Source organism: Perna viridis, chromosome 9 (assembly GCF_037379345.1).
Source record: "Perna viridis isolate PV_CMFRI_1.1 ecotype Kerala chromosome 9, ASM3737934v1, whole genome shotgun sequence".
Lineage (NCBI taxonomy): Eukaryota > Metazoa > Mollusca > Bivalvia > Mytilida > Mytilidae > Perna > Perna viridis.
This window is the reverse complement of record NC_142453.1, coordinates 27,921,315-27,945,576: the sequence shown is the minus strand read 5'-3', so window position 1 is coordinate 27,945,576 and position 24,262 is coordinate 27,921,315. Positions and strand designations below refer to the sequence as shown.

At 32.2% G+C, this 24,262-nt stretch overlaps 2 protein-coding genes across 3 annotated transcripts in view; one reads left to right on the top strand and one right to left on the bottom strand.

Annotated features, from left to right (window-relative positions):
* Positions 1-1,555: 1,555 nt before the first annotated feature.
* On the bottom strand, positions 1,556-15,689 carry LOC148607605 (calcium release-activated calcium channel protein 1-like). Of its 2 annotated transcripts, none has more exons than XM_088544731.1 (2): positions 15,400-15,689; positions 1,556-4,743 (listed from the first exon to the last, which is right to left on the bottom strand). In XM_088544731.1, the coding sequence occupies exons 1-2, from the start codon at positions 15,574-15,576 to the stop codon at positions 4,246-4,248; spliced, it is 675 nt and encodes a 224-aa protein (XP_088400857.1). In that variant the 5' UTR covers positions 15,577-15,689; the 3' UTR covers positions 1,556-4,245. The 2 variants fall into 2 exon arrangements, with proteins under 2 accessions (XP_088400857.1, XP_088400858.1); XM_088544732.1 differs by lacking the exon at positions 15,400-15,689 and adding an exon at positions 7,512-8,665.
* Positions 15,690-19,751: 4,062 nt separating this feature from the next.
* The window catches only part of LOC148607604 (lysine-specific demethylase 2A-like), a 39,363-nt gene continuing 34,852 nt past the window's right edge, over positions 19,752-24,262 (top strand). The window contains exon 1 of the mRNA XM_088544707.1: positions 19,752-19,910. Coding sequence (XP_088400833.1) covers positions 19,878-19,910 — 33 coding nt within the window. The 5' untranslated portion in view covers positions 19,752-19,877. The remainder of the gene's footprint in view (positions 19,911-24,262) is intronic.

Below are 24,262 nucleotides of genomic sequence, written 5' to 3'. Positions count from 1 at the left end.
CTTACTCTAGGTCTACCTCCTTAAGTTAGCTACCTACAGGTACAACAATGTGATGCAGTAGTTTAGAATGCTTATGAATGGGCATTTGGGACCCATTCTCATGAATTTGCAAGGCCATGTGACAAGACTTACAAGCCCTATAACAGTACTAATGCAGTGCTTTAAAAATAATGGAGAAAAGCAAGTACGATGTGACTTATAAACAACAAGATTTTCATGTTGTAAACATTTCAATACACAAGTACTTGTAAGAGATTACCTGAATTTAATAAGATTAAATTTTCAAGTGGTACATGAGGAAGATACTATATTTCCTTCTCCATGATTGAAAACTGCCTATCTTTTAAATCAAATCCTTATTTGGGTCCACAATTCATGATTTTGTTTCCTAAACTTATTAAATACAGAAAATATAGAAACTTGACCAGACTTAATTCTGGATGGATACTTAGTATTTCTCTGGAGTCTCTATGATTTAATTCCTTAAATTTTGAACTTGAAAAAACTTGCATTACTCAGGTAAATTGTTCAGTCTGGGAAGATATAGCTTCAATGTTTCATTGTAGTTAACTAAATATACAATACCAAAGAATTAATATGGTTTGAATTTCCAGTTCATAAGGAATAAGATTCATAAGGATTGGTTACAAAATTCAAACCAAATTTTTTAAGCATAACATTTAATAATGAATAAAATTTTTTTTTAAAGATGCAAAACTATTCAATATATCCCATAATCTTCATATGTAACTAAGTTTCTTGTTAGAGGATATAAGATGAACAGTATACAGTTGTATTCATAATTTTCATTTACATCAGTCTTGGTATACAAATGAACCCCAAAACAGAGTAGGGGTTTACATTTAATTCTAAGAGTGAAGGGAATGGCCATCTCAAGTTTCAATGGTTCAACTGAGGAAAATGAGGTCTTCAACAGAGTTTCTTTTAAAAGGTCAAAGGTCCAGAACCCAGGTAAATAAAATTTCAAATGTCCTTGGTCAGTTATTGAGGGTCCTGGACCTCGCACCATCACTAATTTGAACTCCAGCAGACTCTCTGAAATCAGGGTTAGTGTCTTAGTGAGAAACTCTTAAAAAGAAGGTAGACCTAAGGTAAGGGACACAACTCTTACAAATCACTGGAATGCTTGTATTCAGCATTTTACATCAATCTCATGTAAGCATCAAAGTAACTTGGATTTACTTCATTCTGTTTCATATGAAAGCCTTATAGGCTTTGGCAAAATTGAATATGATGCAAACATATCACTGATTTCAAAAGTTATGTCCCTACCCTAGGTCTTCCTCCTCAAGCGAAAAGGTATTTCTAAATTGATCTTGTAGGCTATTGAATAGATGTTGATCTTGTTAAGTTTCATCAAACATGAAGCCATAAATTTAAACCATTAACTTTACAAAACATCTGCCACATTTAGATTACCCAATATTACAAGAGCCATAGGTATAACATGTACTTAATTTGCACTATTAAAATTTAACATCACTGGTCATCTATAGAAAACAAATTGGAGATAAAAATGAACATAAAATCCTTCTGTCAGTCATTGTCTTTTTATGAAATGTAAACAAGATACCAATAAAATATATTATATTAAACAGAAAATACACAAACTTGGAATGCATCAAAAGAAAACTAAAGTTACACTGATATATGGCAAATATAAATCTTTCCATTATTGATAAGTAAACAATCTTTGACCTTTTTACTTTTGTAACTTAAGATTATATCTTAAAACAATAATTTCAAATTGGAGATCCATTAATTTTTAAACCTATTTGAGTGAATCTTAGTGCTCACATGGGGATGAAATCTTGATAACAGTTTCAAAGTACATTCTTGAGTTGTCTAGAAAATCATCATACACATACATGTATCAAAATTTCATTAATGAAATGAATCATATTGCTTAGGTTTGTAGAAACTGAAGATTCATAATATGAAACATTTTTGATACAAACTTTTTTGACAAAATCTACGAATTGAAGTAATTTCAAAAGTACAAAAAGTATTTGTGTTGCCTAAGGATTGTTGGAAAATTCAAAATTTTAAATGTCTCATGAAGACAAATCTTGATAATGTCTATGTGTATTTTGAAAATAAACCATTGCTATCAAAACCTGTGAAATGACACATTTTTGAAGATTTCTCTGATGGATAAAATAATATACCCTGCCTATAACAAGCACTCAAGAAAAACACACTCAGGCCATTCAAAGTAATTTTCTTTGTTTTCAGACCTTTTTTTTTATAAGGATACTAATTGCTTCGAAAAAGTGTGATATGCTTTTTATATTGTTCATGAGACTTGAAAAAATACATGGGAAGTGTGTAACTGATATGGCATTGAAAAAAGATGATGGAGAACCTTAGAACAAAGAAATTGTCTCTGTTGGCCTTAAACACACATTGGCCTTATATGGCTAAAAACAAGTACAATGTACATATGAACATATAAAAACAATGAGCATTTCCTAAAACAATCAAGCCAACACAATGTGTCAGTTTGTCAAAGATAATGACATTGTAGACAAGGATAAATAAATAAATAAAATATTTACACCATTTACAATGACAAAAGCTTGTCACAAGTTCAGAACAATGGATTGTAGATTAGTAGAAACTAGCACCACCTGTGTATATACATGAAATTACACAAAAAAACAATGGAAAAGAAGGGTGTATGAAAATTGGTCTATCTAAGATTATCCAAGAGTAGGTATACAGACATTCAACAGGTGACAATATAAATTATATTCAATGTGGATGTCGTGATCTGAGAATATTAACAGATTTGTAGCAGAAGCCTTATAAGACAGTGAACTGTATCAGTGTAGATGTTAATGCAAATGCATGATACAGAGTGAAAAAAAAACCAAACTCTTCAAAATTAAACAGACCCTATCAACATAAATGTTGTGATAAGAAAAACAATGCAAAAGTAACAATACATTAAACAATGATACAACAAAATACATTAACAATCTCCAAGATTTTTTTAATGGCATTATGTTTTTTTTTCTATTTCTGATAAAAAGTATGTATAAAACAAGAGCTATTAAGATTGTTGAGTTCTAAATGCCAATGACTACCAGAATTACTGAGTTCTAAGTTCCAGGTTCTATTAGAATTGGTGAGTTCTCAATGCCTGGAACTATTTAATTGGTGAGTTTTAAATGCCATAGACTACCAAAAATTAGTGAGTTCTAAATGCCAGGGTCTATTAGAATCGTGTCCTAAATGCCATGCATATTGCATGCACTACTGTGAAAAAAGGCAACACTTCAGCATATTTTCAGTGATAAATAAAATATGATTTAAAAAAATATTCTGTTGGTAAGGACCAAGGAAAGCCTAAGGTGTCCTATGTCATGTACATTATGACATGACAAACACGAAAGTCCCAAAATATCATCTAATTAGACTAATAATGTACACAGTTTTATTTGATAAGACTTTCTTTGATAAATAAAAAAAACAACTTGATAGCAATTCATAGTGAATACCAACTGATAGATATGCAAACATAGGAAATCAATCATTGTCCAATTATGTTTGTGTATTAATCAGATCTGGTAAAATATTGTATAAGGAGATCCTCTGAACTTTTTAGAATCAATAATGTAAAACTATCTAAGACTCATTAAAAGGGTAATAACAGCACTGATTTTCCTACGTCATCAGGTTTGATAGAGTTTTAAAGCAATTTAACACAGAATAACTGATGTGAAGACAACTAAACAAGTGAAAGAAGATAAATAAAAGGAAGATTCCAGTGCAGACATAATTATCAAACCGATTTGTAGTTAAAATTTTATAAATAAACACCAGGATTTTTTCATTTCTCTAAGTATATATATGAATGGGCCTAGTTTTTGGTCATCTATGTATGTATCTTTGTCTTCTCACCAATTTTTTTACACTTAAAAGTTGTCATGTTTATTTATTCTCATCAGCCTTTGTACAAACTAAAAACATGTATGAAAGAACAGAACAATGAAAATGTTCTTTTATAGGAATGTTAGTATTTTTTTTTTAATCTCAAGAACAGTTAAAGCAAAAACACTATTAGCAGTTTAAAAGCAAATTGTACTTAGCACAAAAATGAGAAAAATATTGCAAGACAATTATTAATAAATACAATACAATCACAAAAATATACAATATAATCACAAAAATATACAATTTTTTACAATGATAAAACAATAAACAAAGATATCATGACACTTAAACAATTTGGATTCCATTATTGTGATTATCAATATCATTAGCAAGTCTGGCGAGTTCCTCAATGTCTTTAGCTTTCTGTTCCACCTTGTGTGAAATCAGCTGTCGATAAAATATGAACGAGAACACCACAAAAATCATACCAACAGGGATCACCACACCTGTCGATGCCCACGCAGCAGCTTTGTTATTTTTCAGCCTGTTCACATCAAATTTCACCCAACATATTAGCACTATTTCAGTTAAAAAGAGTAATATCCCAAGGCCAGTGGAAAATGCCCACGCCATCTGGATCAACACATTCATTTTTTCGTGTGGAGATTCATTCACTGCATTGACATTGTGTACATTACTAACAGCTTCAATATTAGGCAGAATACATGTACTTATCATCAAGGCAAGCAGATGTACAGAAACCAAGAGTGTTGTACACACACTGAACACAATCAACAGAGTTGGAGATACATCCTCTTCTATCTGAATTTCTACAAGGGCAACCTGAAAAATATGAAGAAGAAAACATCTTTAACTTAGCAATACTGTCTGGATGTCTGAAAGGAACTGAACCCCTATCAGGCTGAGCCTGAAATACAGCCTGCTAAATGTAAACTACAGTGAAACCTGTCTAAACCAAACCCTTGATAATCTAAAAACCTGTCTAAATGGAGCCCTTGATAATCCAAAAAACCTTTCAAATGGAGCCTTTGATAATCCAAAAACCTGTCTAAATGAAGCCCTTGAAAATCAAAAAACCTGTCTAAATCGAGCTCTTGATAATCCAAAATCCTGTCTAAACAGAGCCTTGATAATCCAAAATCTTATCTAAACAGAGCCTTGATAATCCAAAATCCTGTCTGTAACAAACCCTTGATAATCCAAAAACCAGACACTTTTTTAGCTCCAAATATGTTAGTTTAAATTTATGTATTTTGAACCCTGATTAACCAAACACCTGTCTTTACCAAACTGTTTTAAATTTAGAAGTGGGTTCAGTTTGGCTAGGTTTTACTATATCAACAGACAACAGGATTTGTTCATTTAAAGCAGGAATTTTGTTCACACAGTTTCTTGACATTGATATGAAGTGACTGAATAGACAGGTTTTAGGTTTATTCAGGGTTCAATTAAAACATGTTTCACACCTGAAGGCTATGCAATTGTTTACACATGTATGTATAAATATGATCAACAAGTCACAGTAAATCAGCAATATGATATTTCTAAATTGGATGCATGTACAGTACAGATCTATACAACATGTCTAGTACAAACTCTTATCAGATAAATGGCAAATATTTTTTTACATAGATATAAGGATTAAAGTGAAGATTTGAAATTGACAGATTTTATTTAACATCAAATCAAGGCAGGTTAAGATTTCACTTGGGAAAGCAGTAGTCCTTTTGCAAGGGAAATTAAGCCAAGAAATTGTACATGTATTTACAGCAATTAAGAGAGTTCCTCTAGGGAAAGTCATGAAATTATACATGTATTTACAGTAATTAAAGAAGTTTCACCAGGGAAAGTCATGCAATTATACATGTATTTACAGTAATTAAAGAAGTTTCACCAGGGAAAGTCATGCAATTATACATGTATTTACAGTAATTAAAGAAGTTTCACCAGGGAAAGCCATGAAATTATACATGTATTTACAGTAATTAAAGAAGTTTCACCAGGGAAAGTCATGAAATTATACATGTATTTACAGTAATTAAAGAAGTTTCACTAAGAAAAGCCATGAAATTATACATGTATTTACAGTAATTAAAGAAGTTTCACCAGGGAAAGCCATGCAATTGTACATGTATTTACAGTAATTTAAGGAATTTCACTGGAAAAAACCATGAAATTGTACATGTATTTACAGTAATTCAAGCTCCTCTCTACAAGTTTTGTTCCAGCACAGGTTCAAATAAAGGTCATTTTGAGAAACTCGTTCATATGTGTAGAACCTTCAAGGGTGATAAATCCTATTCACTGAACCTCCTACGTCAGTTATCATGAGCCAACCATGAAAGAGCATTTAACGTGCAGTGTAAGAAGGTTAAAAGGTCCAACAGAGGACCCAAGCAATATTTTCACCATAGACTAGAGCCTACAAAGATTTTCTTGCAATCTTCCTAAATTATCTTTGATCTATAAACCTTACATAATTCAAAGTTAATTTATTCCATATCTTATTTCTTTTTTTTTTGTATCTACACACTAATGCACTTATTGTTTAACTCTCCCATAATTTGATATATTTGGACTTAATGTAGCAGTATCAAGTTACATAAAATAAAATAAGTCTGAATAGAGCTTTATATTTATTTATTACAGCTTAGTGTCTCAAAATACTAAGTGTGTCAAATTGTGATATAATGTATTACAAAATGAAATTTGGTTTAAAATGACACAACCTTTGCTATAAAACTAACCTAATGCTTTTTCATTAGTATTCTGTAGCAATAAACTATAATGTATTCCCTACATATTTTCTCTGGGGACTTAACATGAAAAGATGGTAAATTTCCGCTAAGCATTGGGACTTGTATGAAAGGACAGCAAATTACCTTTAAGCTTTCTCTGAAAGGTATTTTCTAATCATGTATGCACAATGATTTAGCACCATTGAGCATCCAGACAACAACAAAAAAAAGCAGTGAAAAATGTGTCTACATGACATAATTTCCCAACCACCTCCAAAATACAAACAAAAATGTCTAGAAAACATGAAATGTTCATAGAATACAACCTATGATCGTAGAGTGCATATTAAATTTTAAATCATTTCAATGAAGAGTTAGCTAGCTAAATTTATGCCACAGACAGTTCTACTTCAAGACATCAGTAAAGACCTAAATAATGTCCGGATACATGTAATGGAGACAATGAAAGAAGGTCTAAGTTACTGGACCTTTAACTGCTGATCTACAGATAGGACTTTTGAAATTTCATTGATGTGGGTCCTGAGCCTTCAACCCCTTTAATTCACACTTCATTGTGGACTTGAGTTTCCTCAAGTGGACAATTGAATTAAATCTTGGAAGACCAAGACTTTCCACTCTTAAAAGAAACTTTGAGCTCCTGCTTGTAGGTAGGCATGGAAATAATATACTGGTATCCAAAACATGCAGAAAATGCAGGATAGATTGAGAGTAAACCAAGATTGCTAAGATGATTATAATTTGGTCTACTTTTCAAATATTAAAACCTCTTCTCATCCCCCATAAAAATATCTTGTAGAACAGTTGTCCCTTCTCATATCATTATACACTTACCAATGCAAATCCTGCTAGCAGTGAAGAGGTACTACTAGAGGCCTTTAACCTAGCTTTGCTGTGATGTAAATATAGCCATATTTTGGTTTCTTTCATATTGGCACTTCTACCCATTAGGAAAATTGATATTTTGTCAATCTGACTAGAATATTTTGTATCACAATTCCTTTACTTTTAAAACATGACAGTGTTGTCCATTTGTCACAAGAATCAATATCCAATCTAGATCCTTTTAATATCACAATCCAGATATAATAATTTCCTCAGGCAAAAATGCAAATTCTAATACACAACAACTTCCACATTCTACATTTTTCTATTAAAATTTCATATCAGTTCAGATTATAAAACTTTCCAAGATTCTCCCAAATTTCTTTAATTTTTTCACACTATCATAAGTACCACCTTCCTTAGGACATCCTAAATACTACTGAACTGCAAGGTTATCTGTAAATAGCACTTGTTATCCCCATGTGATTTCCAAAACTGATTCATAAATTTATCACTCAAACAGCTGATGACGTTTTTCAATCAGGGACAAAAAGTCTCCATATTTCTAATTCAGAAGTAATAAATGCCAGGATTTATAATGATTAATAACTAATTCTCCAATCTATAGAGAATCACTGTACATGTTATTATATATGTTAGATATTCACAATGAATCACTCTCTTTGCTAAGAGTTTATTTCAATAAGATTCCCAAGTACAGGAACAAAAATAAACAATTATTGTCCAAAAAACCACATTTAAAATCTTGTGCGAGTTACAAAATGTGTGTTAATCAGGGATTAGACTAACAGTACATTAATATTTTTCTCCGACATTTGTAAGTCCACATGGAATAAATTGATCCCTTGTAAAGACAAGCCGATTTAATTACTGGCAGAAATGGTAATTTCACAAAATAACAGACACCTGTCCATAAATGGTAGCCAATTATGTCCCAATTCGAACACTAGCAAAATGTTGATGGTAAATATCCATGTAAAAATGTCCTCAAGTCAATAATAAATTCTAGAATTGACCTACGAACATTTGTCTCCCCTCAGGTAAAACTTATAAATATATTCATACATACTGCACTCTTATAAATTTTATGAAGTTTTTATCAGCCGTAATTTAGATACAACATGCATAAACCTTACTATCTTCACTTATCATCATATTAAATCTGGTTCACATTGTCATAAATCAGGGAAAGATACATGTGAATTTGAATAAAAATCACACGCTGAAATGGAGCTATCTGGTAGAAAATTTCAATGCAATGAAGGAGAAAACGTAAAGAAAATATTGACAAAAAACTATTATAGCCATTAGCAAATATTGTTTATTTATCTTTACAACATGGAAATTACAGTAAGGTTTTTTAAAGGTCATTTAACTTAACCTCATAATGTACACAGGTCAGTGAAATAATATAAGTCGCTGGAAGGTTGATTCGGCAGATAAAAAGGGGGGGCTGAAGGCCTATGATTGGTATAATAAAATACTTTGAACTTAGTACACTTCTTTCTGTTTACAATAAGATTTGAAAAAAGATCAATTTTAAATGAAATTATCACATCTCTACATTATTCCAAAATTTTATGCATTCCTTTGCTCATCTCAACTGACATTTACCCTTCCTTCCATTTATGAAAATCTGAATTATGATCCATCATTGATGATAATCACATTCATTAAAAGCTTGAAAATCACTACTTATTACGTGATCTATCAATGTGATTAAATACTTCAAAGTAGCATATTACATTATGTTTAACCCCCAGGCAGTTAATCAGTGTAGACCTACATTACATGACTATACATAATCAACAGTAAGCAGGCTAGCTGATTAGTCTGGCATTCATAAAATGTTTCATGGGGTGCAGCTTGATACAACTGCAGATGTTGAACCATAAACAATTGGAACTAGTATGGAGCCTACCTTTATGCTTGATTTATCTCTAAATGAATAATGACACAGCTTAGGATGATGAAGTCATAAAACTTTAAAAAGAAAATGAAAAAAAAATTAAATCATTACGTTCAAAATGAAAATCAAATATTAACACACACAAACACAGATTAAGATTCAGATTTACACAGAAACTCAACTAATTTATTTTCAGCTGAAATCCAACAATGCCTAATTTTGGACATGGATGTGGAAAAATATGAAGACAGAGCCAATAACAATTCAAAGTAACAAAGTAAATGAAAGTTTCCTAAGTATTTTATTTATTAAACAGTTAAATTAAGACCCCAGTTTGGAACAACTTGAAATAGGGTCCAAAAATCACAAATAGTCTTAGACAAACTCAGAACATCAACAATCCCTACCTCCTTTAGTCAGGGTCAAGAGTCCACCTTCACTCCCTCAAACCCAAAACTCTGACTTGGGAGCATGTAAAAAACTCCAAAACTTCAAGACTTACTACAAATTTTATGATGTGAAAATGTTTGGCCCCACAAAAGTTGTTCACATGTAGTGGCACATCATACATACACAATACAAGTTGTTAAAACAACCACAGCTAACTACATGCAGTAGCAGAGATTGGGGTAAACACCCAGCTCTTATATATGAAATAACAATACGTATTGGAAGTCAGTGTCTAACATTTTAGTCATTTGCCAGCAAATTAATTTAATGCCCACTTCAGTTATAATCATTAACAGATTATTTTTCTACATGTATGTGATAAAAGCAGTGACTAATTGACCTCTTTATATATTTAAATTTAACTGATTTGTTTCAGTTAGGAGATGAATAAAATATTTCAAAGGATATAATATTGCACAACAAGTGTCATCATCAAACTTATTACATTTCAATGAGTTATTTATGATTACAAGGAGTTTCTGTACCTTTGATCTTTTTATTCTGTTCACTATTTGAAGTGTTCTATATCATCATATATGGATTTACAAGTAGCCATGGAAGATGTGAAGGATTCATTTACACACTAGATAAAGCTCATTAAGGCCTTAAATTCTTCACATGTAAAATGTTGCTACATTTTTGTAGATTATCTCCCCTTGCAAGGGTTTTACTTAGAACATACATGACTCTTGCATTATTTACATCTATGATATGTTATGGTATAAATTTTGTAAAAATTAGATGAAAACTTACACAGTTATCATTGTACATTAAAAATTTCTACAAATATGTCAAAAGTTGACATTCACCACAAGTGGCATTGCCAGGTACTGATCGAAGTGGTATAGCCAGGTACTAATCAAAGTGGTATAGCCAGGTACTAATCGAAGTGGTATAGCCAGGTACTAATCAAAGTGGATGCTTAGATTAACAACAACAATCTTTTAGATTTGTTTTGTTTCTTTTTTGTTAAAATGATGTAAATGCTTAAGGATCTGAGCATACATGTACATGCAAGCTAGACCACTGACAGCAAACAGGTACATACACACCGATACAGTACATGTTTATGTGTACTTTACAGATGATCATGGAATGCATGTTGACTCCAGAAATACACTGACCTTAAGCCATTAATAGCCCTATGCCATAGTGGAGTTTGATGTATAAGGCTACAAGATGTACAGCAGAATTTTATTTTCTAATACTTGAAAAATATGCCAAATAAAATGTGTATTTCCTATTGCCCTACCCACCCTTTTTTCAGCTAAAAATAGGGTACCTTAAAGTTAAAGATTTTTTTGTTATTTGTCAATAAGTACTGTTAAAGTCAGAATATTTCTCCAATTGACTCCATGTAAAAAAAAATTGTAATTTTTTAAAATCCCTTCCTACATGAACATGTAAATGTACCTACACTATTTTTTCAAAGGTGCAACAAGAAGAACACATATTACCAGTATTTTTGGGGGGCCTTACATATATCAAATGTGTTGAAAGCATATTCCTGGCAAGAAGCTGAAACAGTTTTGGCTTAGATTGTACATACATGTACATGAACCTGTAGATTTATCACATGACTAACCAGTACATTTTAAATAAATAAATGACCACAAAAGCTTGTTATAATATGATGAAATAGCAGTGTAGCAAGTCACCTATGACAACTTTATATGGTCTCCAAAAGGGGACCATTTTATTGCATTCTTTCATTCATAAGCCTGTGTGCATGGTGCCCAAAGAATAACTGTAGATTTAATTAAAACAGTTTTAATGTGTACAGATATTAACAGCTTTATTACTTCTGACATGTGCTATTTAAGCAAATTAAATTCATGTCAAAGTATCATTCTGATTTCAGAAAAGGAAGAATTATTCATTACAAATCACTTTCATATTGGTCTATGTTGTACACTGAAAACTGCCTAAATCAAACCCCCATTTAAACTGGTGGATTTGTTATGAATTGGCAAGTGTTACATTTATACAGATTCAAAATGGGCCTTAAGAATGACCTTGGTATGAAAAGGTTTTTTGCATAATCAGGGAACGACCTTGGTATATGGAAAGGTTTTTGGCATATTCAGGGTTTTTTTCGATAGGTCCCTGGTATGAAAAGGTTTTTTGCATATTCGGGGTTATGTTTCGAAAGGTCCTTGGTATGGAAAGATTTTTGGCATATTCAGGGAATGACCTTTGTATGGATAGGTTTTTGGCATATTCAGGGAATGACCTTGGTATAGAAAGGTTTTTGGCATATTTAGGGAATGACTTTGGTATGGAAAGGTTTTTAGCATATTCAGGGTTTTGTTTTGATATTAAGTTTTGATGTATACAACATAACACATTGAAGTGTCACATGACCTAACATTCCAAAGAATGATCTAAGACTATTTTTTGGTGCATAGGCACAAGTACTTCTAATCCTTACAACTACAAGATACTTTCTACCATGCTTAGTATTAGGGCAAATAAAATTATAGCTGTTTCCATAAAACAAGGGTTGATAGGTCAGGATTTTATTTTATTTTCTTATTTTTTCCCCAAATTTCTATTTCAAAAGCATCTTATAAACCATCCGGACTTTATGGAAACTGAAAATTGACTAATATCTGTAAAATGTTGGGTCGTTAGGTGGTCTTTTTTGTTGTTTGTTAACTTGAAAATAAGTCAGTTGGGGGGTCAGGGCATGAGTCAGTCAGGTAACAGGAAACCAAGGTATGATTTTATTTTGCCTTAGTGGATATACAAATGTACTTTAACATTTCCATAATGACTTCATTTAAAAAGAAGCCATTCTCTTCCTTTTTCAGTTTTTAAAGTAGTAAACATTGACTTCAGCCATAAATTGACCCCAACAAAAACAACTGTCTACTTAGTACACTCTTATCTACCTCCCCAATATTGAAATTGAAAAAAGTACCACAGGAAAAAGATAATCGGATTAAGTGACAACATATTTGTACTTGTACATCGACAAGTACAAGCTACAAAATGTACTCAAAGTTATAAAACAATAATGGCAGTATTACAGAATAAAAATAGTAAACCAAAATAATTTATTGTGTAAAAGTGGTTTAAATTACAAAAAACAGTGATATCAATTGCCTTTTTCAAAACCTCATCCCTTTTCATTGGGAAAATATTCGTCATTTTGTTAAGTTGGGAAATTAGAAATAACCTTACAAAACCTTAAAAATTTGTACATTAAACGAAAAATTTTATAGAGGATGTAAATAAAAACAACATCATTTACACAATGCAATTTTGAACAGAAACACCACATCCTACCGTTTGACTACCAATTGGGAAGAAGATTATCTTATTTGAGATATTTTTTAACCATTTTTTGTATAAATTGGGTAACTTCCATTAGGGGAAATAGACCTATTTTGAGGTAATTTGAGGCAAATATTATCACTGAGCTGTTAATAAAATGATTAAGTGCAAGCCAAGTATTATTGGATTATAAGGTACATACTTTCAATACTTTCTGGAAATGAATTTGTCACATGCAAAGGGGTATAATGCAGTTTTTGATATAAAGTATATTTGATTGGCCTTAATACCAAAGAGAGCTGCAATAAATTCAGCTATCCATTTTGTTTTAGTTGACGCTTTAAGTTCCAATAACTAAAAAATCAAAAACAATACGGAAAATAAAGAAAAACCCATCAAAATGTGTTCTATCATATTAAATATTGTTAACAGTTCTTTATTATGGTATAAAATGTGTGGGCAGATGGACATTAGTGTATGTATACATTATATCTTCAATGTACATGTACAAACATTTTTATAAAGCTTTCAAATGACATACAGGGGGGGTACATTTGTAATTTCAACTTTTTTTAAAAACCAGTGCAATTTCATACCAACAAGAAGTAAACTACATGTACATACACACATTGTTCATTGCAAGGTCTATCAAGGTCTAATCTAAATATATCCAATGTACATATGTAGATATCGATGACAAGGGGAAGTTTTAGTTTCTGTTTGAAAAACAACAATATTGACATTTTTGTCAATGTAATCTATTATAATAACTTCTCCCTGTCAAAGACAAATGGGAGATATGAACATGAACAAGAAGTTTTTGCTCATTTCTCCCTCTAGATTAGGCCACTTGTGGATTAGGCCCTGTGTTTATCTTTGTATGTGTATTGTAGTTGTCAGTTCGGATTTTGTTTTTATTTTACATTTCTTTTTACAGCTCTAGTATTCATAAACAATCATAACATTATGTACATTATAAGGGTTTCATCCCTATATGGTACATACATAGTATTGGTTGAACTCAACATAGAGTGTTTATCTTTTTTCTGTGTTAGCAGTAGAAAGTAGCCACATAGCCAATTGCTAGATGAGCTTGAAGGTGGCTAATTAAAATTTGAGGATGGCCTATAGATAATTAGTTGCATTAAACATTAGACGCTGCATTTTTCATAGCCTTTATTTATACAGATACATAACAGTGTGGCTAATGCAAATTTTCTACTACCTCTGACAGGTTTTTTGAAAAATAATTTGTTGGAAATTTGTATGATATCAATAGGAGAAACACATGATTAAATTTTATTATTCTGAAACAAAACAATCAATCAATACATAGTACATTTGTCAAAAGTTGTGTACATTCATTTTGTATATTGTATATATGTACATGTATATATATACATGCACATGTACAATAAAAACAACTTTAATTTCAAATTTAAAATATATGTGGAAATTTACCAATTATCATCTTTTTTAAGTGTTTTAAAATAAATGAAGTTTATCTTTGTGTCGCTTCAAAACCTAATCAGTATGACTATGATACCGGCTGGAGACAAGTTACATGTTTGTACATTTATGTTTCCTCCCATGAGAGTCATGGAACCTTTTTGGTGCTATGCCAGAGCACAACTGTTAGCGAAGCTCAGTTCTATCAGCTCATATGTAGCAGTAAAAGAGGTATAGAAATATGTTTCAGTAGCAATGTTACTACATATTTGAACCCTCTTTAGGTTTGTTTAGTTCAGGAATTGTTTTGGATCTTAAAAAAAAATAAAAACCAAACTGCAATTTCTAATATTATTAAATTACTTTCTTTCATTCCTAAAATTTGGCTTCTTTTGTATAGGTATCTCTGGTTTATAACTTCAACCTCTTAAAAGTTTAACCTGCCTCATTTAATAAAATCACTGACTAGCTTGGACATAATAAGGAAACTTATTATGATGGAGTCTTACATGACAAAGGAGCTTGAAATTTCATCATAGCTCTAAAATATGAATATACTATTAGAAGGAGCTTCCCTTACATTAAGAAGAAATAGTTCAAGCTCTGTGCTTCACAAGATCAACTGCTTGAACTAGAATGACCAGTGCCCACATTTAAGGTATTACATGTACATGTACATCTGACTCATAGGCCAACACAGGGACTTTATTTCACACCTACTTGAACAATCAATATACATTTTGAACTACTTTGACAATAAATTTCATATAATTGAAACCATATTCTTACCATAGCAAAGCCGGAGAGAAGAGCTGAAGTTGAGCTTGATGCTTTTAGTTTGGCTCTGCTAAGGTACAGTTTCCTCCAGGTCACCGCCTGGCGATTATGTTGGTTTCCACTCATCTGTCGAACGTAACTTTGTGCCAACCAGTCTTCATAAGACGTCTTGTTTTGGTTAATTTGCATATGGCTGTATATTTAAATGGCATTAGATCAAAATCAGTCAAAGGACAATTCAATCAGCTGTCTCAGATTACACATTGACGATGATCGATTTTTCGGTAATAATAAATTACAGAACGGCAATTGTGTCCAAATTAGATTTATTTTCAAGACAATAAAACACTAAAGTTACTTTAAAAAAAGGTAAATAATAAATTGATGAAATATTTAAATAAATTATGTAAAACGTTTTGCGATTCAAATATCAATATTAAAAAATATTTGTGTTCGTTTTGGAAGAAAAATCTGTATTTTCGTTCGATCCAAAGAGTGTGCTAAGCTATTGAGATGCTGTCCCCATCTCGTACCATTAACATTCGTGACCTAAATATAATGTTCAATGTTCTTTCTTTAAAACATTCCTTGATCTGGGCATTTGAAAGGTCTAAGCAGGGATTTTAAATTACATATGGATTAAGATAGTTTATAGTGATGTATTTTCAAAGTGTATACTAGTATTGCTATCGCCAAGTCCAATATTGATTCCAAAAAAAGTTTTTTTTTATATCTTAAAATAAGTAGAGGCACACTGTCGTGTCAATCGTTAACTCAGTACAACAAAAAGCAGAGTCTTTGAAGCAAATGTGCGTATATAGTACAGAGAATAGGAAGTTGTTTAATTAGTCACATATTACATCATATAAACCATAAATACAAACTATAAAAATTAAATTACAAATTATAAACCCGACTATCATAGACCTGCAATTAAGTTACACAAGTCTATGATGTACCTACGTATACACGTCAACTATTAGAATTATTGTCCCAATACACAGAGAAAAAATAATTGTAGATCAGTATATCTTTACGTCTTTAGTTGTACGAATAATTAACGGCACTTAAAATAACAGGTTTTTTTTCAGCAAAATGTCGATCGGCGCTTAGATGGTCTATAGCCTATTGTATAAGCAGTCTTATGACCATAACGAAAAAGTCACGGTAGGTGACAAATGACAGCTTTCATTATTATTATTATTATTTTATTGTTATTTTTGCACTTTTTACGAACAATGATTTAAAATATATGTCATATATATATATATATATATATACCTGTAATAATACTGCATTTTATCTAAACTTTCGTCTGAAAGCGACAAAACGTGGCTTGTCCAGTCCATTACCATCTGTTCTGAATAGAACTAGCACCCAATCAATTGCACCATGCATGCAGACTCGATCCTGTTTCGATATCTGATGTTACTTTACTTAATCGGATTAAGTTTATCAGTTACACAATAAGATATATTGATGAAATAACGGTAAAAATTGGGGTCTTCCTCAGCAATTAGTAGATTTACTATCAGAGAAATTGATGAAACCAACTATACTCTTTTTCATTTACTCTTTTGACTTTATTGAATCTCTTACATTTTATAAGAATTTCTAATTGAATCAATCTCTTACTTTTAATGTTGGTTTTCAAGTAATTCCGGTAAATTGCTGTATATCACAACATATGATATCATATATCATTACAAAAACTGTTTAAGAATATATTATTTTTTTTTATCTAATTCCTTTTCTGTTGAGAATGTTTCCATAATCATGTCTTTGACTCTCGTTCAGCACCCGGGTCAGCTTTGGAATCGATTTCGTGATTGATCTTGAACTTTGTGAAAGTTAGTTAATTGAAGATCGCCCGGAGTTACACATGATCTCATTACAGTAACGCTGGCGAAGGATATCGATCGGTTATCCGAAATATTAATTGAAAAAATTAACCCTCATCATTTGGTGATGTTGAACGTATTACTAGATTTTTCATTATTTTTGTTATATTCTGCATCGCCGGGTTTTGAGTCAGTGCCGTGACCTATCACCGTGGAAGAATGGGCGCAGACTATTGGACGAATAATAGAAAGATACGCATGCCAAAATTAAAAAAAGGATATTTTATTTGTAAATTGAAATGGCTAGCCTATACTATTAAAGTATTAAGGAAATAATATATTTTTGTTACGATTGCTGCCTGAATGGTTGAGATTGGTAGATTTCTGCTATTTTTAGTATGATTAAACTTATGATAAAATATTGGAACAGACTAAAAAGACTAAAGAAGGAAGTGGGATGAATTTCGAAGTACCCCCATGTCCATCCCCTCATATATCGCCAAGTGTAGCCTTAAACAAGAAACTAAAATAAAAAAGTCATAATGAAAAAATGACAGCAATATACTCTAATACTACTCCAGTCGCTGCTAGAGGTTGTCTGGCAAGCTATTTTCTGACTTGGTGCCACCCTAACCTCTAGCATCTGACATGTCGAAAGCCACCGCCAATTTACACACTCAAAAAGCTAACAACCCAATAAGAAGTTCATTTTAACTGCTTTTACAAATGATTTCCAGGATTGCTGGATTTTCTCATTTGTTTTTCCTATGTTTAGTCACCTTCTGCTGTGTTATGATAAGGAAACTATGTTAAGCGTTTTAAATGGCAAATAGTGAACTATAATTCTGCCGATTTCAAACAACGGCGGAACGAGCGTTATGCAATATGTCGCTCGGAAGTAAGAGGTTGGGGTATGGAGGAACGGAATTCCAGCCTCTTACGTTGTAGGAGTAACTCTAATACTTGGGAAAATAAATAATTTAATGACTCTAGAAAAGATGTCAACCACAAAAACAAGTTACGTACAAACTTTATAAGAACTGTTTCAAATTCCAACCACATCTTAATAAGAGTACAAACGTCTATAGAAAAGTTTTATGTGAATTTAAAATTGGGTTACATTCATTAGAAATTAAAACCGGTAGACATAAAAATACCCGAGTGGAGAAGCGTATATGTAAATTATGTAAAGATGGCGTTGAGGATGAAATTCATTTTCACTTGCATGGTTGTCCAAAATAAATTTGGTACGGGGCCCTTCTTTACAAAATTTATCTTCATAGGACCCGATCTTTTAAATTGTAGCTCCAGAGAAAAATATATCTGGTACCTAGCTACAACAAAACGTGTATGTTCTATTTACTTTTAAAACAACCATGCTAAATAACTAGCTTATTAGTATCATATGTCAATGTGCCGTACAAATCACTGTCCTGGTGGATCTAATGCTGTGACTACTGTGGATAATTCTTGTTCCATTGTGGGGTGGGGATGAATATCATTTAAAAATATCATTGTATTAAATTGTACTTGATTGCATGATCTGCCGAAGGCCACCTTTGGTTCTCAATAAACGATAAGGAAATTTTGATACCTCAGTTAGGGCAGGCTGCAGCCGGCCCAAAAACATCACCACACACACAGGCACAGCGAAAGAGTTGCCCCATACACCAAGTAACATAATAAACTAAAGCGAAAACGAAACAAGATGTACAGATGCAGGAAATTCCTGATTGAGACAGGCGCAAACAATGCGGCGGGGCTTAAGTACTTTGTCATGATCACAACTCCCCCTTCAAAATCTGGCCACTGTGAAAAAAAAACCATAAAACCAAAACACTCAAAACACTCAAAACTCAAACCAAAAAGATCCGAGTCCCCTTCTACCCTAAAATTTTCAAAGCATGGGTTGTCAGAGGTAGATATATGCGGTTGTAGTTTGAAACTTTATTTTATCGCTAATTTTACCACAAAAGATATCTAGATTGCACCCACTCTAGAAGAATATTTCAAAAATTTAACCCAGAAAAATTTTCGCCTCGCTCGGCTCCGCGAAATTTTAACTGTGCGCTACATAATCTAAAACTTTGGATCCGCCTCTGTTGACTCGCTCCAATCGCAAGGTCGTCCGCGGAAACCATGGCACGCCACAAGCCACACAAAACCCAGAAACAACCCGAGCCAAAAGAAAACCAGTGGCGGGTCCAGAGTTTTAGGTAAGGGGGACCCCAACAAAAAAATTCATGCCAGGTTCACCGGTGAGGATTACGAAGTGAGTGTTTTTTCGTGATTTAACACAAACAATTTTCCGACAATTTTTTTCTGAGGCCCTATAATATCATATATATATGATAGTTATGTGACAGAAATAGGGTTGAGATGAAAAAAAAAACTACGAATACGTAGTATTTGAGAACCAAGCTCAAAGTAGAAACTTTGGTTTTAGACAAACCAGAGCTGACGAGCTAATCGTTGATTGGTCAAAAAGAAGTTGACCTTACGGGCACCTGTCACGTGGTTAATGTTTTTATTTTTAATTCACCGTGACGTCACTACTTTGTCTCCGGTGATCGCTTAGTGAAAAGGCTCCCCCGTTTTTCTAACTTTTGGATATATATCTTCCCCCAAACTTAATGAGCACTTACGACCATGACTGACCCTTCAGAAGCTGGGCGCATATTGGTAGGTTGGAAAGTTTTATACTCGAATTTAGGACTTTTGCAATGTGACATCGTAGCAGCCATTTTGTACACATACCAAAGAGCGGGTGAATAGTTACACAATGAACAAAAGAATAAAATATTCTAAATAACCGTATTTTCATTATGTTTTGGTGTATAAAGCTGTATGAATAAATGATCTAGCTTTTGCAGCAGTTTTTTGGGATGCTCGGATTACTTGAAGTTAAGATAATAAGACTTTTCCGAGTCGTCTCCACGTGGAAAATATGATATACATTTCGAATACCAATTTTGAGTACGAAAAAACTTGAATTTCAGCTTTATTCACTCTATTTTTTGGATAATTTAATTTCGGTTGACTAAAACTTCATATTTCACAAGTTTTAATCAATAAATATTCATAAGTTTTCATTTAATAACAACTTTTTAATGATTTTTTATATAGTCATGTTAACAAAGAACTTCAGAGGTTTTCGCCGCATATTGGGAGAAAATTCGTTATTTCCAGTTAACTTTATGGTTGATTTCTTCGTAGATTGGCGAAATAAGAAATTGGCAATAAGTCATAATTTTGATGTAACAATGTATGCAGAATAATTTAAGGAAATGAGCACATTTTCAATTTTTCAATGTCCGCATGTCTGAATGTGCCTACGTGCAGTAAGTCAGTTTTTCGTAAAATCGCTTTTTCTTTTTAGTTTTCCGAAGAAAATGACATCTAATTGATACCTTAGGTACTTTGCACCATCTTTTTTTAAACAATCATATAAATGTGTTACTGTTCAAATTGTCTTGAATGAATTTCCAGTACAGCTTTTGTGAACCGAGGACGGGGACTATAGTCAGCTTGCCTGTACTATAGCTAATTTATATTTGAATACAAGGTTTTTTTGTTGAATACATATTAAATGTGTTGGTACTTTTCTAATAAATCATGGAGAAGTAAAGTAAGTAAAAATGCATTTTGAAGACGAACATAATGAAATTCAAATGGTGTCTGACCGTGGAACTTAAAACCATACGTAAGTATAACGAGTGTAGTAACAGTAAGTACATGTATATTTATGAGGAAAAAGATGTTTACAGGTTGTCATGGTTATTGCCATTGTTTTTACTAGTTACAATTACTTCTTGTTGGCAGAGCCTTTTGAGCAATGTGCATTGTCGCAACACTAGTGCAGTGCACAACGGCGAAAGCCAATCACTTTGCGATTATTTATAGCAATGGTACAATCAGTTTTTTTTTGGTACTATTTCAAAGAGATTGCTTGATTACAGATATTCTTGTAAGTAGGGCATTTGCATATATATACATGTTCATAGGAAAATATATGTCATTCTATTATGTTAGGTTTGAATTGATTTTTCCGCCGAAACAACTTTTCTGAAAGTTATTGAAACGTATTGCCGTAACGTGGCAAATGCTACTGTAGTTGGTCATTATTTTGTTTCAACATATTTATTAGTTACCTTCCATGTACATTCTACTGAATAATATAAAAATGCAGAAATGTTGAAATCTCATTTATCGGTTTATTGGATCTGTCTGAAATAAAACACACATACACACAGTTTTAACACAGACACCTGTAGGAGAAAAACATACTACAATCCTTTACTTGTGCAGTATTAACTTGCAATTTTGTTGATTTTTGTTTGAACCCCCTCCTTTCCCCTTGTTTCTATGTATTCACTCTAAGGGGGTCCCTCTTTGGAGAAAACACGTTGTGTATTAACATGTATGTGTCTGACTGCTATCAATTCAGAGATGCCCGCTTGAAGCAATGATTTAGTAAACAACGAATTCCTTTATTTGACATAATACAATTTAGGTACGGAATATATGTAAAAAAAAATCTTAACACGAATCAAGTACATTTAGGAAAAACGATATGACTTTTACATTGTGTAAAAATTATCTATATTATATAAATGGTATAAGTAAATTAAGGTTTTGATATCAAATTACAGCTAGACTCCATATTTAGTATTTTTATTATCATGATTGTTACTTTCGCTGAACCTGAAGAATTAAATTTCCCAATTCTTTTAAATTTACTGGCCAGAAGCAGACATGAAGAAAATAGAATAAGATGAAGTATTAGGTTCATCTTTGTTTTCAATTACTGTAAAATTCCCTTCTGTTTGGTCAGGACCAACAAATTCGATTCGAAAATTGTTCTGTTTAAATTGAAGCAAGACACAAAAAAAAAGAATAGAAATAAAAAAGGGCATTTTAGGGGAACATTTTATGATTACTGCACATTATTATTTTGAATTTAGATTTTGTTGCGTTTCACCATATCCGTTTTTTTTCTCTCGACAGGCTAAGAAATGGAAACTGATTGTCGAGTATTTTCATATACAATAATTAGTGCTGACATTTCAAACTGAAGTGTAAACGCATGTTTAACTAAAGGTGATTTGTTAATGCTTGTAAAAGTCGATGGCCTGGTCATATCATTGGTGTAAACAAATGTTATTAAGCGAAAACTGTATAATAACTAAGGGATTGAAATATGACCTTATTAAAGACATGAATTTGTTAAATAAAACCCCAAATGCACCAAAGTAGTGGTCGATTCCCTGGAGTCCGGTATACATTGTTAAATAATTAAGTACTACCAAACAGACAAACACCAAGTGGCTGTGGAAAGATAGGGTTTGGATTGCGTTCTTGAAAATTTATTTCTTTTTAATCTTACAGAGGTATGGGGTCTTAATATAGGCATCTTAAAACTCTTTAAATATATTTTTTTCTAGGCGGATCATATAATAGCGAAAGTGTTGGTGTGTCTCATCAAACTATATTCTTCTGTCGGATTTAAAGCGTTTTTGTCTTGTGCAGCTTTTTTTTTTAAATAACCAACTGATATTCAGTTGATTATTCTGGCACACACTATTTATCAGATACTCTCAAATAAAATATATTCTTTACATTGAAACATTTAGCAATATTCGTATGACGCTATAGATCAAACCACCAAGGTTGACGATCTTAAAACATTTTTGACACCATTACTGAAAGACAGTGACTCATTATTACCTCGTATTTGATTATACATTGTATATCTTTTGAACTAGTTAATATATCAATTTTATTAAATGTTTAAGCAGTATTGGACAGACATGTATTTTCAATTAAAATATATCACAAAAACAGAAAACCCTTGGCCTTTTTGTTTCGTTTTTATACGACCGCCAAAAAAAATGCGGTATGGTGCTGTCGTCGTCGTCGTTGTCCGTAGACACTTGGGTTTTGTGCCATAACTTAAGTTGTGGTTGGCCAATATTGTTATGAAATTTTAATATGAGTTTACTAACCACTAAAGGAAGTTTCCTATATAATTTGGACTTAGTTGCCCCCGTTTTAGAATAAGGGGCCAAATAGAGTAAAATTACGTGTTTTATTAAAACCCATTTAAAATGTTGGTTTTCCATCCGATTTTATATAATCCCATTTTATTGCGTTCCTTATTTAATTCTGTTAAATAAGTGTATCGGCAGATTTGATGTGTTTTGGACCATTTTTAAGTTTTAAAGGGTCATAAGATCCACACCCCGAAAAATCGACTTCTTATTTTTTATCCGATTTCAAATATATTTTTGTTGTATTCCTTATAAAAAAAATCATCCCTCTTTGCATTTTTCAATTAAATTTAAGACATCCATTATGGCTTTAAGTTGTAATGGTCACCCCCCCCCCCCCATAAAAATAAAAAAATCGACCTTTTTTTTTAATTTTTGGTCCGATTTCAATTTTTTTTATTGGATACCTCCTGAAATTCCTTGCATGATATTTTCAGATTCCAGATATCTCTTATGGCTATCGAGTTAAAAGGGGTCAAATGGAAAACGCCCCCCCCCCCGAAAAATCAACATAAAAAACATTTGGTCTAATATTGAACATCCGCATTTGTATTTTACATTTTGTCCAAACAAGTTGTTTTGACTATATTGAATTGTAAGTTTTTATACTTAAGTGTGTCAAAGACTAATATTGTATCCACACTTGCCCAAACTGTTCAGGTTCCACCATTACGGTCGTGTAATGCTGCGCCCTGTAGAGTTTTTTATTTAAAAGTCGTTTGCGAAATTCTGTATTTCCAGTATTTTTTAGGGATTGGGAACGCAAAGGAACCACCGGACATTCAAAGCTGGCTTTAAAACGGAAGTCCTTTAATAGCATTCGAAATGAGTGGCAACAATAGGTTCAGAAGTCTAAAATATTTGATAACCACACAAATTACTTTTTCGACACATTTCATTTGGCAGAAGATGGACTAAGTTAAAAAAATCATAAACATCAGTCATCTGTCAGAAACGCTGTAGTGTTTATTATTGAGATTTTAT